General features: G+C 37.1%; 1 protein-coding gene across 1 annotated transcript in view; it reads right to left on the bottom strand.

Moving 5' to 3' along the window:
• COBLL1 (cordon-bleu WH2 repeat protein like 1) overlaps positions 1 to 12,799 on the bottom strand; it is a 67,604-nt gene that overhangs the window by 20,680 nt on the left and 34,125 nt on the right. The window contains exons 2-7 of the mRNA XM_054277793.1: positions 12,324 to 12,503; positions 7,713 to 7,914; positions 6,595 to 6,823; positions 4,909 to 4,947; positions 3,915 to 4,009; positions 3,551 to 3,790 (exon numbers count right to left, since the gene is read on the bottom strand). Coding sequence (XP_054133768.1) covers positions 3,551 to 3,790; positions 3,915 to 4,009; positions 4,909 to 4,947; positions 6,595 to 6,823; positions 7,713 to 7,914; positions 12,324 to 12,503 — 985 coding nt within the window. The remainder of the gene's footprint in view (positions 1 to 3,550; positions 3,791 to 3,914; positions 4,010 to 4,908; positions 4,948 to 6,594; positions 6,824 to 7,712; positions 7,915 to 12,323; positions 12,504 to 12,799) is intronic.

Genomic DNA, 12,799 nt, shown 5'->3' with positions numbered 1-12,799 from the left:
CAATTCTGAAACATTTCAGAATAATATCGGATTATCTTCATGCAAACTTCAGATAGTCCTGAGCACTCTTCACCCTGGCTCTACCCAAAACTTCCCTGCTGTCCATGTGCTCAATGTATCATTGTCCAACTTCTCCTTTAAAGACCTGACCATAAAGTGCAGGCAAGCTTCTGGTGTAATTTCTTCAGCATGGAACTCAACCCTCACAGAAATCCTAACTAAGCTGTCCTGTGACAATGGCTAAAAAAATCTTTTCAGAAGTACTTTAAGGTTCAGTTGCTTCCCACCCTTCACCCATTCTTTCATCTTTTTCCTTTTCTTTTTTAAGAGGTAGCCTGGAGATTTAGATTTCTTCAGGAGCTAGGGTTGTGTAAGTAACAGCAATTTGTATTTCTAGAGTCGAGAAGTTCTATCCATTATTTTAAACTGTAGAAGTTTTGACTAAAATTTTTCACTTGTTCCTATCCAAGCATAGTTTACACATGCTGCTAACAAGTGTAAACAGGGTAAGGAGAGAAACATTAATGGGATAAAATGCAGATGTATCAGTCTAGCTTTTATAAATAAAGCAGTAGGAAGAAAATCAGCTGTGGCATTTTGGGCATAAGCAAATACTTTTCTTTTAAAGAAGTGTTATTACTAGAAAATTGCAACCGCTATAATGAAAACTGTGAAGATACACACACTAAATTATACAACACTTTTTTGCAAAAACCCTTGAGAGTCCTCTTTACTTGCAAGTGTATTTAAACTTGCTAGTTCTAAACACACTTCTGACAAAAATCATCTTGCCCAGAACTAGAACTGACAAATAAGTGAGAGATTTCAATATTAGAGACTAACATGCTCATTTCCCACTTGATTGAAATAGAAATTTGCTGGACAAATGTTAACCATTTAAGCTTACTAGGCATCTTCCAAATCTCACGCAGGAAAAATAGGAAAATCATGCTATGTAATAACTTCTAAAAGGTACCCTGTCATCCACTGTACTATTTTCTCCCCTAAAAATAGTACCATGTCCCTAAAAACTAATTCTAGTCACCTTGAAATGGAGGCAGAACCTCATATCAGAATATTAACTGCTCACACAAAGAGAAAGCAGTTTCTTTAATGGAAAATTACTGGGGAAGCTGTAGGAGGTAAACATTAAAACCCTTTTTCATACTGTGAGAAACTGGACTACAATATGTTGAGAATTTGAAGAAAGACAACAGTGAGAACTCTGTTCCCTTAAAGTTGGCTCATTTCACTGTTGTCTGGTGTTACTACTTTGAACATTTCTCTCAAACCTAGGCAGGCAGTTCATCCTGCCACTGCCTCCCTGTCTGGGGGCTGGAGTACCTGCCTCTCGGCCCATTTTGGTGCCAACTTCAAGTTTGTTGAAGGTGGATTCAGTTCCATGATGTAGATTGTTTATAAAGACATTTAACACTATTGGCTATACTACCAACTTCTTGGGAACTCCACATTACAACCAGTCTGACTTGGAGCCAATACCACCACCGTTTGAACTGCAGCCACTTTTTGTCCTATCTTGTGTTTCATCTGTCTGGTTTGTATCTCACTTTTTCAAGAAAAAAATTTGAGGTAGACTGTGATGAACACCTTGCTAAAATAAAAGGTAGATGACGCCATCCTTTATCCTCGGATTTCTGCTTGCCACTAACTTAGAAATTTCTTGCTCATGACATCTTCTGCCACTCTAGCACCAGGCTTGCTTTTGCATTCCAAAGAGAACCTACTCATGTCTACATAGAAGTATCTATGTATTTCTTTCTGGGAATTGTTCTGCCCCCTTTTATTTTTGAACTTGAGTTCTTTCAGTAGCAAATTTAAATAAGACTGTAAAAACACATAAGTGTTTGTTTTTATGTCTACTCCCATTCCCACTTAGGAGAATGGACTACTCTTGTACTGCAGGAAGGCTGTCTCTGAAAATGTTTTAGTACTCTTCCAAGCAGCAAGTTTATTCTCCAAGGAAGTCTACAATGGGATCCTTATCAGGACTTCCCTGATCAAGCTCAGCAATAAGCCAAATTCATTCATTAGATGATAGGGAGGTAGATACCAAAACACAAAATATTTTACTTGACTTAATAAAATTCAAAGGAAGGAGCAAATATTTGTCCACATTTAAGTCCCAAGCACTATATTTTCTGATAAATCACTGTGCAATTAAATCCAAATGAGGGAGAAATCACCTTAAAAAAAGCATGTCAAAGGCCTCGAAGTTTCAAGTGAGTTGCACAAAGTAGTACAGAATAGAAAATATGCACAAAAATGTAACTTGATCTGGATGTCCTCTCTTTGTAAGCTATTCAACATCAGTCAGATCACTAAGAAATGTCAGTACAAAATAATAAATCTAAGCAACTGAGTGACAGCCAAGCAGTCATACATTACTTTTAGACATAATAGGATATTAATCATTTAAAGCATGTTAACATTCACAAGCTATTTTTTAACAAATTGAACTCAATTAAAAGAGAAACATGGTGGAGTAAAAAAAAAAAAAAAAATCATTATTTTCTTACTCTCCCCAAAGATTCCTTTTACTAAAATTCAGAAAGAAACCTTTATCTTCTTCAAATGATAAAGCTTTTCAGCAGGACACAATACACAAAAGCAGAACTTCTGTTAAACAGTGCTCTCTTGTGGTTCTGTGCATCAGTGAAAGACTAAATCATTGTATAAAGGTAGTCAGAGTCTGAAATTTCTTGTTGCCAAGTCTAACCCAAAATTAATCCCTCAGACTTGGATTTCATTTAGTTCTGCATTTAGTTTTTCTAGCATGTTAATAACCTCACATCCAAAGACCACCTTTAGATACTGTATTCAAAGCAAAGCAAGAAATTAAATTTAAAAATATAGATAACAAAAATGTTAACCTTTCTCTTTTATTGGAATTCACAACTGACAATATGTGCAATACCAGGATAGCAGTTAATGCATCAATTCTCACAAATTCTATAGGCACAATTTCTGCATGTCATGGTATATCTATATATGTTACTCAAATATGTAGCCCAGGTCTCGTTGCTTAAACAAAATACTGCCCAACTTTTAAAATAAAAATCTTACTTTAACTTGCTGGGAACAATATTTAGACTGCTCCCCATTTCCACTTTTTTCAACAATATAGTGTAAAGAACAGTATTCATGAAAGACTATTCATTATCTCATGTAACTAAAATATTAAAAATTAACAGGAATAATTAACCCAAATTACTAGTTATAATAAAGTGAGACCACCTTCTCATATTTAAATATAGAAAGTATTCATGTAAAAGAACAAAAAGGTGCTTACAAGACCAATTAATAGAAGAAGTTGGTGCTACCTCTTCAAAATACGGCAGCTACTTTTGATTATAAAATTTAAAAGGAGTGCATCGTTCAATTTCTACAATTATTTTCTAGCTAAAATTTTTTAAAGCAATTACTTCATTTTTATTTTCCATTTATTTCAAGCCTCATCATATACTAACAACAGGGTTATCGGGGTTGCTATGTCTGTATTTTAAAGAGAAGTGAAGCAGACGTGACTGACCTGCTCACTCCTGCCAAAGCTGTTGGATTTCACCATTTCGGGCGCAGCTGTGCCCTGGGCTCGGGCGAGCTCCTGGGGGGCGCTCTGGGAGCTGGGCAGGGGGGGCAGCGGCGCTCGGCGCTTCTTGGGCATCTCGGCCGGCAGCGTGCTGGAGTCGTACTGCCTGCTGACAGTGCTGGACCTCGTGAGGAACGCTGGCCTGGGCTTGCTCATCAGTGGAGTTGCTGGGGCACTGGCAGCCTTGAGGTGTGGGAAACAAAAAGAAACCCAAGTTGCAGATATTTTCTGGAAAATAATCAACAGTATTGATTGCTCAGTCTGAATACGCTTCTAGAAGTTTTCCTTATGTAAAGTTACACCTTACTTGTTCTCTTTTCTTCTTGTTTCGTTGGAAAAAGCTGAAAAATCCTTTGTTCTCTTTCTCTTTCAGAACATCTATGTTTTCAGATTGGTAGGACCCTAGAATAGAAAACAATAGTACTAGACATTACTTCATGCAGAGATTATTTTTCCTACATTCTTACTATTTCACCATGTGACAAACCTCCTGCAATGATACACCAAACACATCATAAATCATCTATATTAATATTTTTTCTAGATGTGGCAAAATGAACAGTTTGCCTAGCATCCATGTTCTTCTTCTCCTTCTCAGAACCCAGGGCAGATGAGTTTCAGCTGCTCTTAATACCAGTGCATAATCCAGCCCACCCCACTTGTCATATGCTATGGTTCATATCACAAAGGTAGTAAAAGGGGAAAAGAGCATCAGACTTTTCAGCTCTCCATTCCTAAAATTTATGGCTTAAATTTATGGCAAAGTGGCAAAATGTCATGTGGGAAAAGCCAGGCCCCAGCCTGCACATGGTGTAACTGTGGAGAAAGATCCCCCAAACACTCAATCAGTGTTTGAGTTGCAGTTACTATAATTGCGTGGCAGTTATAGTAACAACAGTCAAATCAATTCCCATTATCTTGCAAAATTTATCCTCCTTAAATTGATTTATTCATACAAAGGATTTGTAAATCTCATTAATGACTTTTTTTTAATTTTACTAGAATGAACTTTCTGAAAGAAATCTCATTGAATGCACATGTAATGAGCAACAGAAATCTGCAAGTGTGGTAAAAGTATCAACATAAACATGACCCTAAATTGAACAAATTGATCTAGGGTAAAAACTATACAAAAGTACTTTCTATATAGCTGTGTATATCCAATTCTGCACTATCATTTGCAATATGCATTTAAGATAGGACAGAGATATTACTCATGTCACAGTTAAGCAGATGCAGTAGGAGCAGGTGCTAATGTCCCATAAGTGCTAAGTTTCACTGCCTATTTCAATAAACCATACCTTGAAAAGATGGTAAATTTAAATCAACTGGTGATGTGGCTACAGAAAGACAAAAAGAAAGACAGAAAATGTGAATCTGAATCAAGGCTGTAGTAAAAAGATACAAACACAGAAAGCCAAGCTGGATCTTCAACACTGGTGAAAAATTAACTGGGTACTTTGCAGAAGCAAAAGGATGTTCATCTTTACTGCCTAATACTTAAATCATTCTAGAACTTGAGCCTGAAGACATGTAACACAGACTGCAACTGTGTACATAAGCAGGGAGGCTACACTTTTATTTCTGAAGCAAAGAGAAAAATCAGTATGTAGAATAGTTTGCTCTGATTTGGATGGTTAGGCAGTCCAAACTTGGAAAACAAAGAGGAATGCAAAATTAAAATATAATATTAATAAAATTTGAACTTTTACTTAATAGAATTTAAGATACACCTCACCGTTTACTTTCATAAAGATAATGGAAAATTCAGAGTTTGAACCTGCCTGCAAAATTGAAATGCTGAACTACTTCATATTAAGAGAACTGAAGAACATCTAAATTTCTGTGTGGAAAGCATATCTGCCCTGGTATGCCCACCTAAGGATTTTTGGCTCCTGCTTCAAGTAAAACACACATCATATCATGCAAAAAGCAGCTTTTCCAGTCTGTAGATGAAAGCAGTAAATAACCAGACAAAAAACAAATCATGCATTTGGGAGCACACACAATCAAAGTAACACATTTTGGCAAATAAAAATATGTTGGTTTCCAGTGTGGAAGAGAAAGATGTTTAATTTTTGTTTTCTCTATGGAACAATGAAATACTGTCCAAATTTGTCATTCTGAACTTTAGCAAGTAAACTGAGAAAACTCCTGGAACTGTAACCACCAAACAGTAAGGTTACCATATTTAGGTAGAAAGAGGGGCAAAGACAAACAAAACCCCAACAAGCCCCACAAGTTTTAAGCAGAAATAAAATCAAGCAAATAAAACAGTGGTCAATACCAGGAGTGAGTCAATCAATATTATTGCTTTCCACATTGAGGTAAAATTTCCTGTGAGAAACGTCTGAAATGGAACAAACCACACAGTACAAAATTTTTAATTACAGTATAGTAAATCTGTCACCTGTTCAGATAAAGTTCAATTCTGGCCTAGGAATATCTGTACAAAATATGGGAAAGTTAGTACATTGTGTCCCTGCTGGACCAGAATTGAAAAGACAATTATTATTCCTTCACAATCTATAAAATTAGCAAGCAGCACTTAGAAATAGACATAAAGACCATCTGAATACTCTAATGCTTTCAAGATTTTTAATTATTTAAAAGAAAACTAATTTTCTCTAACATTTGTTCTTTTCAGGCCATCATGATGTCATGTAGGAGCTAAGGGAAGTAGGGTGTTGTTGGAGTTTTTGGGGAAGGTGTGAGGAAAGGAAAAGAAGACTTTACATTTAAGTGAGGATTTGTGCTCAGCTAACTCTGCTGGTAGTGAACACTTGGTTAGAAAATAAAACTTTTATACAGAACTTCTGAAAACAAAAGTCCAGGTATACATGAGTCAGCTTCAATTTAGTGGAAAACCACTGAAATATACACTACATTTCTCGAAAATATTTTCATAAATAAGAAACCCAACAACATGTATACAATTATTAAGTAATTATCTTTTCTATAACAGCAATTTACAAAAGTTATCTTACCTTGACTGACATCCATGGCATACAGTTCTCTTAGTCCAAGGTCATTAAGAGATTTTGTCATATCAAGGGGTTCTTGAGACTGGTAACTCCTCAGTAGCAGAGTATGTGAAGGATCAAACTCACATTTGCTGCAGATAATTGATATGAGTTCTTGAAGTGGTGAATGTGGACTAACTCTTACTACTGTTTTCTGTGTCTTCTTGTAGTTTATCACTACCCTTACTGTTTGCTAAAGAGAAGAAAAATCCAATAAATACCACCACAAATTCTGAAAGAAATGGCATTTTTACAACAGCCTCACAATAATCACCAGACTTCCACGTACGGCCAACCTGACCAGTGCTGCGGGTTCAGAAACATTACATAAGAAACTAAGAACTATTTTTCTACTCCCTTCCATGCAAGAATAGGACACATTTAGCAGACAGCTTTCTCCCTTAGCAGCAGGGTAGGTGCCTGGAGGGTTACGCTGGGCAGCTGCAGAATCAGGTGATGCCCCACAAGCGAGTGCCCGTGAACACGGGTGAACGAGGAAAGCAGAAGGGCAGCAGAAGAGCCCTCCTGGCCCTCTGCAAGTGCTTTAGATAAATTAAAAGTCAGTATTCTTCTACACAGCACAACAATAAAGGTGGAAGGAAAAGATTTAAGGCAACACCTAGAAATTAGTTTAGTACTCCTTAAAGCTCCTGCCCTCTTCAGGGTATATAAAAAAAACCCAAGAGGGAATAATACGTATTGAAGGAAATGAACATACAATCAGAAGGGTACATATATCACAGCATGACAGATGGTACAAGATGTTGATTATCAGTTTGTTCAAGGCTGTCCTCAGCCACACTTCATCTGCAGAATTTTTCAAAAGGCCAATGAAGCATGGGATTTCAAATAATATTGCATGATTTCCTTCTTTCAGCAGCAAAGATATTTGCTACAACAAATTGAGATGTATTTTACCTAAGAGAAGCTTATCAAAAACAGACTAAAGCATTTCACAGAGCTTCAAGGTGAGAGGATGAAAGAAAACAGGAAACACTGAAACAAGAGCACGAGCTACCAGCTCAATTTGTTGAATACAGCTGTAATTCTAATTTCTCAATATGCTTAATTTTAGTTCTCACTTCTGGTATAACTGGAGCAGGTTTCTTCTTATCCATTTGTTTTGCCTTTACAATCACTTTTTCTACTTCAAGCATTCCCACTGGTGTGTTGGGCTTGAATTTAATCTGGGTGTTTTCTGCTGATACCAACTCTATGGTATAACTTGATGGATTTAAATGATACTGTGCACAGAGAAAGATCAGCAAGTCCATCATGGGCTTCCTGTAAAAGACAAATGGAACTGTCACAACAGATGACAATTAAGCAGGCTATAACAAGATGTGCTGCTTAAACAAACATTTAATTCAAGTCGTCCTTTCCCTTCCAAGACGAAGTAATTACTGCTAGACACCAACTTTAAATATCTTCAAGCTTTAAAAAACACAATTTAAAAAAAAAACCAACCCCCAGAAAAGCCACTAAAAAAAAAAAAAATGAAAACCAGTTTGCACAAAAGCATGCCAAGTACTTGAACAGAGTGGGAGCGTCTTGTTGTGTGAAGCTTCTCCTGAGGTCAACTGGAACATGTGGATTACTTACCTCATTTGACATTTAGTGGGAACTTCTAACAGTGGTGATAAATAGTTTGTTATTCATTAAGAACAGTTCTTTTGCAAAGCTTGGCATTTTTATATTCATTTTGAGTTACAAGGGACTTTATTTTCAGAAACTCTGTGCATTAGCCACTTGGAAGATGCAGGAGAAATTAAGTTTGAGAAAGTCACATTTTAAGCAGGTTGTGCATTAGGGATTCTAGAACTATCTAGGTGCTTAATACCAACAGTGAGAAATAAGCCAAATGACAATATATTAGGCAAATGCCATTTCTTGAGAAGCTTGGTGTGATGTAAAATGTCCTTCCCACAATGAAGAATGGCCACCAGAATTTGTCACATGTAGTCAGTACCTGTGTGTCCTTGTTCCCTCAGTGCTTAATGAAGAACATGCTGAATAGGGTATTAAGATGGGCTGAGTATTTCCAGCTGCTACTAAAATACATTTAATAAAGTTGTACTATAAACAGAAATGTTATAGATGTTTAAATAGACCAAAAGTAAGGAGAATGTACTAACTTTGCATGTTATGGAACTGAATTAGGCTATAGCACTATCATATCATTCCTCAATAATTTTTTTGAGTTGGGTAAAGACAATTTCATTGCGACACCCTCTGCATCTTTCAGTTACAACTATGAACAAGGAAATCCATCACCTGCTCTGTCTCACAAGGATATTATGAAAATAAAAGTCTGAAGCAATCAAATGGTATGTTGAAAAAATGCTGAATGTCTCTGAGAAAATTAATACAGGGTTAGGCTGGTATGGCTTTATCAGAAATCTTAAATTCTAGATTTAATCTCATAATTGAGGCAAGTATTCTGGTAGCCCAGCCAAATGTGGAAATAGCTTCTACAAAGAACCATCAGATGAAGCAGAATTCTAGATAACAAAGATCATGAATATATTTATTAAGCAGTAAGTTAAAGGAGACTTTTCATATGATACAGTTCTGTAAAAATAATTAAGAATGACTCAGTCTTAGAAGTTATTGTGAACACTGAATTTTTCCCCTTTGATTTACCCTAGAATATCATTCCCACTTCCCTTCATCTTAGAGGACAAATGTCCCATAAGCAAACTGTCTTCTAATTTCTAGCAGCAGGGTTGGACTCTCTGGTGCATTTGTTGCACTTCCAGAAGATAACTGTTTGAAAGCTGACAGATATTTCCTTTCTAGAGGAAAACTTCTGCCTGCTTAAGTGGCAGGAGAGCACTTGCCTCAGGAGACAAAGGCAGGAGGAACAATAAAATAAAAAGCCCATACTCCAATGTGTGAAAAAGCAGTTATGAGATGGTCTAAAGCGGTATAGGAGAAAGCAATATACTCCCATCCTTTCCTCTAGATGATATACAACAGCCTGAGAAATACCATGCAAAATGAAGAATAGTAACTGCTCCTCCCTTTTCACATTGCTAAACCAGAAAGTTTATTTCAATGCATCTCTGTATGTAGCACAACCTGCCTCAGTTATTGACAGAAGGAGGGAATACTTTATTTCTTGTAGTTCTAATCCCTAATAAAACAAGTACATGCATCTCACAGTAAGAAGAAAAGGGCTGCAAATGCAAATCTCGTCATTCCCCCATCTTGCTGGGGGCAGAGCAGGGCAGGGCCAGGGAGGAGGGAGCCAGAGGAGGATGCAGACGCTGCTTCTGCAGTGACCTTTTTGCTTGCCAGTGCATCCAATAAGTTACCTGTTACCTTTTTTCTGGTGAATTTTTATACACTGACTGGCATTAAAAGCTGCACTTCAGTTATTGGAGAGGAGTAAGAATATCAAAGATGACCAGAGCAAGAACTGACAAGCAAGGACCCCAGAAAGCCATTCTACAGGAATGCACCACAGTGACAGGGGCACACTCTCAAGTTAACCAGTCACAGTGAGTGACTGGTCAGTGAGAATGATAAGTGAGAATCAGTTGATAACAAACAACAGATACAGGCAGTTTAGTACAGGAGAAGAGTGATTCAGTGCAAATTTGCTCTCCAAAGGTACTTCCAGAAACAACCTGCTTGACTGGAGGATGATGGATTTCTAAGTCCCCTCCACTCCACTGGAGGCAAGATATCTTCACCAGCAGCTTTAGAAAGATATTCCTTCAGCAATAAAAAAAAAAAAAAAACACCAACAAGGTTTTCTTGTCACCATGTCCTCCAAAACTTATAAAACTCTTTTTCCCTAAAGCCTTCAAAGATTAAAGGTGGAAGAATACATATATCACAGTACATTTAACAGCTTCCATAATTAATGTTTAGCAAAGCACCAAGAAGAGGCCATCATCTACCTCAGAGTACACAGTCTGCTTGTCCTCCTTTATCTAACTCAGTAAAATATTTATTTGCAACTTAAATTCATCAAATTACTCAAGGTTTTCTGGAAATCTCAGAGCATAAATGTGTTTACGTATTCCAACTTCTACATAATCAGGATTTTTATTTCACTAACCCCTCCTTTGTGCTACATAGCGCTTGCTACCCACTATGCCAAAGCAGGGAGCAAACCAACCCCACCTAATCTGATAAAGAAAAGTTTCTTCTGGTGGACTATGGAATTTGAGCACACAGCTGTTAAATCTCACCATTTTGCTTTTTCTACTATGAGATTTAAAAGGCGTTCTCTCCTCAAGACCTTCAGAGCTGCTCACCTCCAATTATGAATGACAAAAGAAGCAAAGTAACAATTTTTCTGTTTATGTCATTCCTAGAGGGGTTATGCCTATTTGATCATGATAAATAACTCCAAAGCCAGAGCAAAGCTAGAACAAGAGATAGTTTGAATTATGCTTCACGGTGGACTGCAGGTAGTGCACATCTCCCTCATTCTGAGATGAGCCCAGCAGTGCTAATACTGGCAAGATAGTCACTTATGAAATCAATCACATACAGTATCTTGATTGAAAAATCCTGTAACTATGGAATAATAAAACTGATTGGGAAATGAGTGCAATTCCTGATAAGCCTGTAAGGCCTGTCTTGAATACTGAGTAATTATACACAATGTAATCTGACCAGGTGAAAATAGACGCAACAGCATTCCTTTCTAGCACTTTGTTCTGAGCAAAGCATGAGAGAGGGCCCACGGTACACATCACTCATCCCTGGACAAAAGCAGCAAAAAGAACAAGCTCCCGACAGTGCACACATGGAGCCTCGTGTCTAAGAAGGTTTAAAAACAGAGGAAGGCATCAAATTTACAGACTGCAATATTCCTTGCTATAAATGTGCTGACAAAACCAGTATAAAGCACCATTATTTCAGAAAATTTCTTCTGAGAAATAAAGTCTCACATTTAAGTTATCCTGAAAATCACAGAGTCAGGGGGAGGTGTAAAAAGACCCACTGCAAGTCTGGTGAACAAGCTGATATTTGATGTCTAAGCAACAACCTTATGAACTCCAGCAAATGATAGTGTGCAAAGAGACTCGAGGAAGATTTCATCCCTCATTAGGAAGTAGGTATAAGCACAGATTTACAGTACCTGGTTTGAATGAATAAATAAGCCAGCCTGCTTGGTTTCTGTAGGAGACACATGGGCTATACACTAACACAAGGACAATATACAAATAGGTTGTCCTATTTCAGCTTAGGATAGCAACAGACTGGCATCTAAATTGCTGTGATCCATACACAGCCTTGCACAGGACTCTTCTTAGTAGAGCAACATTACAGGCCCCAGGATTTATGATTTCAGCTCACCAGTAAAGGTGCAGGTCTTTCTGAACAGAAGGTGACTTAAGAGCTACATGCACAATTTATCCTACCAATTACCAGTCTGAAATATGCATTTTAAACGAAAACCAGCTTAAGGAAAACATAATTGTAAAAAGAAATCCAAAGCTGTAGCTATAAATTCTTTTTGAAGCATTACAGATTTTGTCTGGAGTGATTACATGTTTTTTGATAACTGCTAGTAGTCTACAGGTAGCAGAGCAAGTGCTGAACACAAAACTTTGTACCCAAATAGGATGAACAATCATGCATTTTACCAAATGGTTATAACCTGGATGAAGGTTGGAGTAAACTTGAGCAAAAAATAATATTAAACAAAAATATCATTCTGTGTAACAAACCTCCCATTCACTGTAGTGTACTTGATCACATCTCCTGGCAGGACCACTGATAATTCAATATCTTTATCAATTACATTCTCTTTCTGTTCCATGATGAGGTTGGTTGGCTCTGTGTTATCAAATGGAGAAACAGGAATGGATTTTGTTTCAGATGGAGGAGGTGGTGCCTTAGATTTTCTTCTGAAAAACAGATAAAAGTTAAAAATCAAGTATGCATTTATACATATGATTTCAAACTGACAAACTAACAGGTCTCAAAACAGTAACAAACAACACTTCATTATTTTCTAAAGTAATATATGCAATGAAGGGATAAGATACCTTAAATATACTATCAGCAGTGACAGAAGACAAAACAGGCTAAGGTATCCCTCACCAAAAAAAAAAGCACCCAATAAACATCAAGCCAAAAAGAATTCTTTAATGTACCATGAAAGAATAAATTATTTGGCTGGTTTTTCCTCCCTTGGGTTATG

Source organism: Melozone crissalis, unplaced genomic scaffold (genome assembly GCF_028551555.1).
Source record: "Melozone crissalis strain CALT ecotype California unplaced genomic scaffold, PUWL_Pcris_2 ptg000023l_1, whole genome shotgun sequence".
Classification (NCBI taxonomy): Eukaryota; Metazoa; Chordata; class Aves; order Passeriformes; family Passerellidae; genus Melozone; species Melozone crissalis.
The sequence above is the reverse complement of the archived record's forward strand: the minus strand, read 5'-3'. Positions and strand labels throughout refer to the sequence as shown.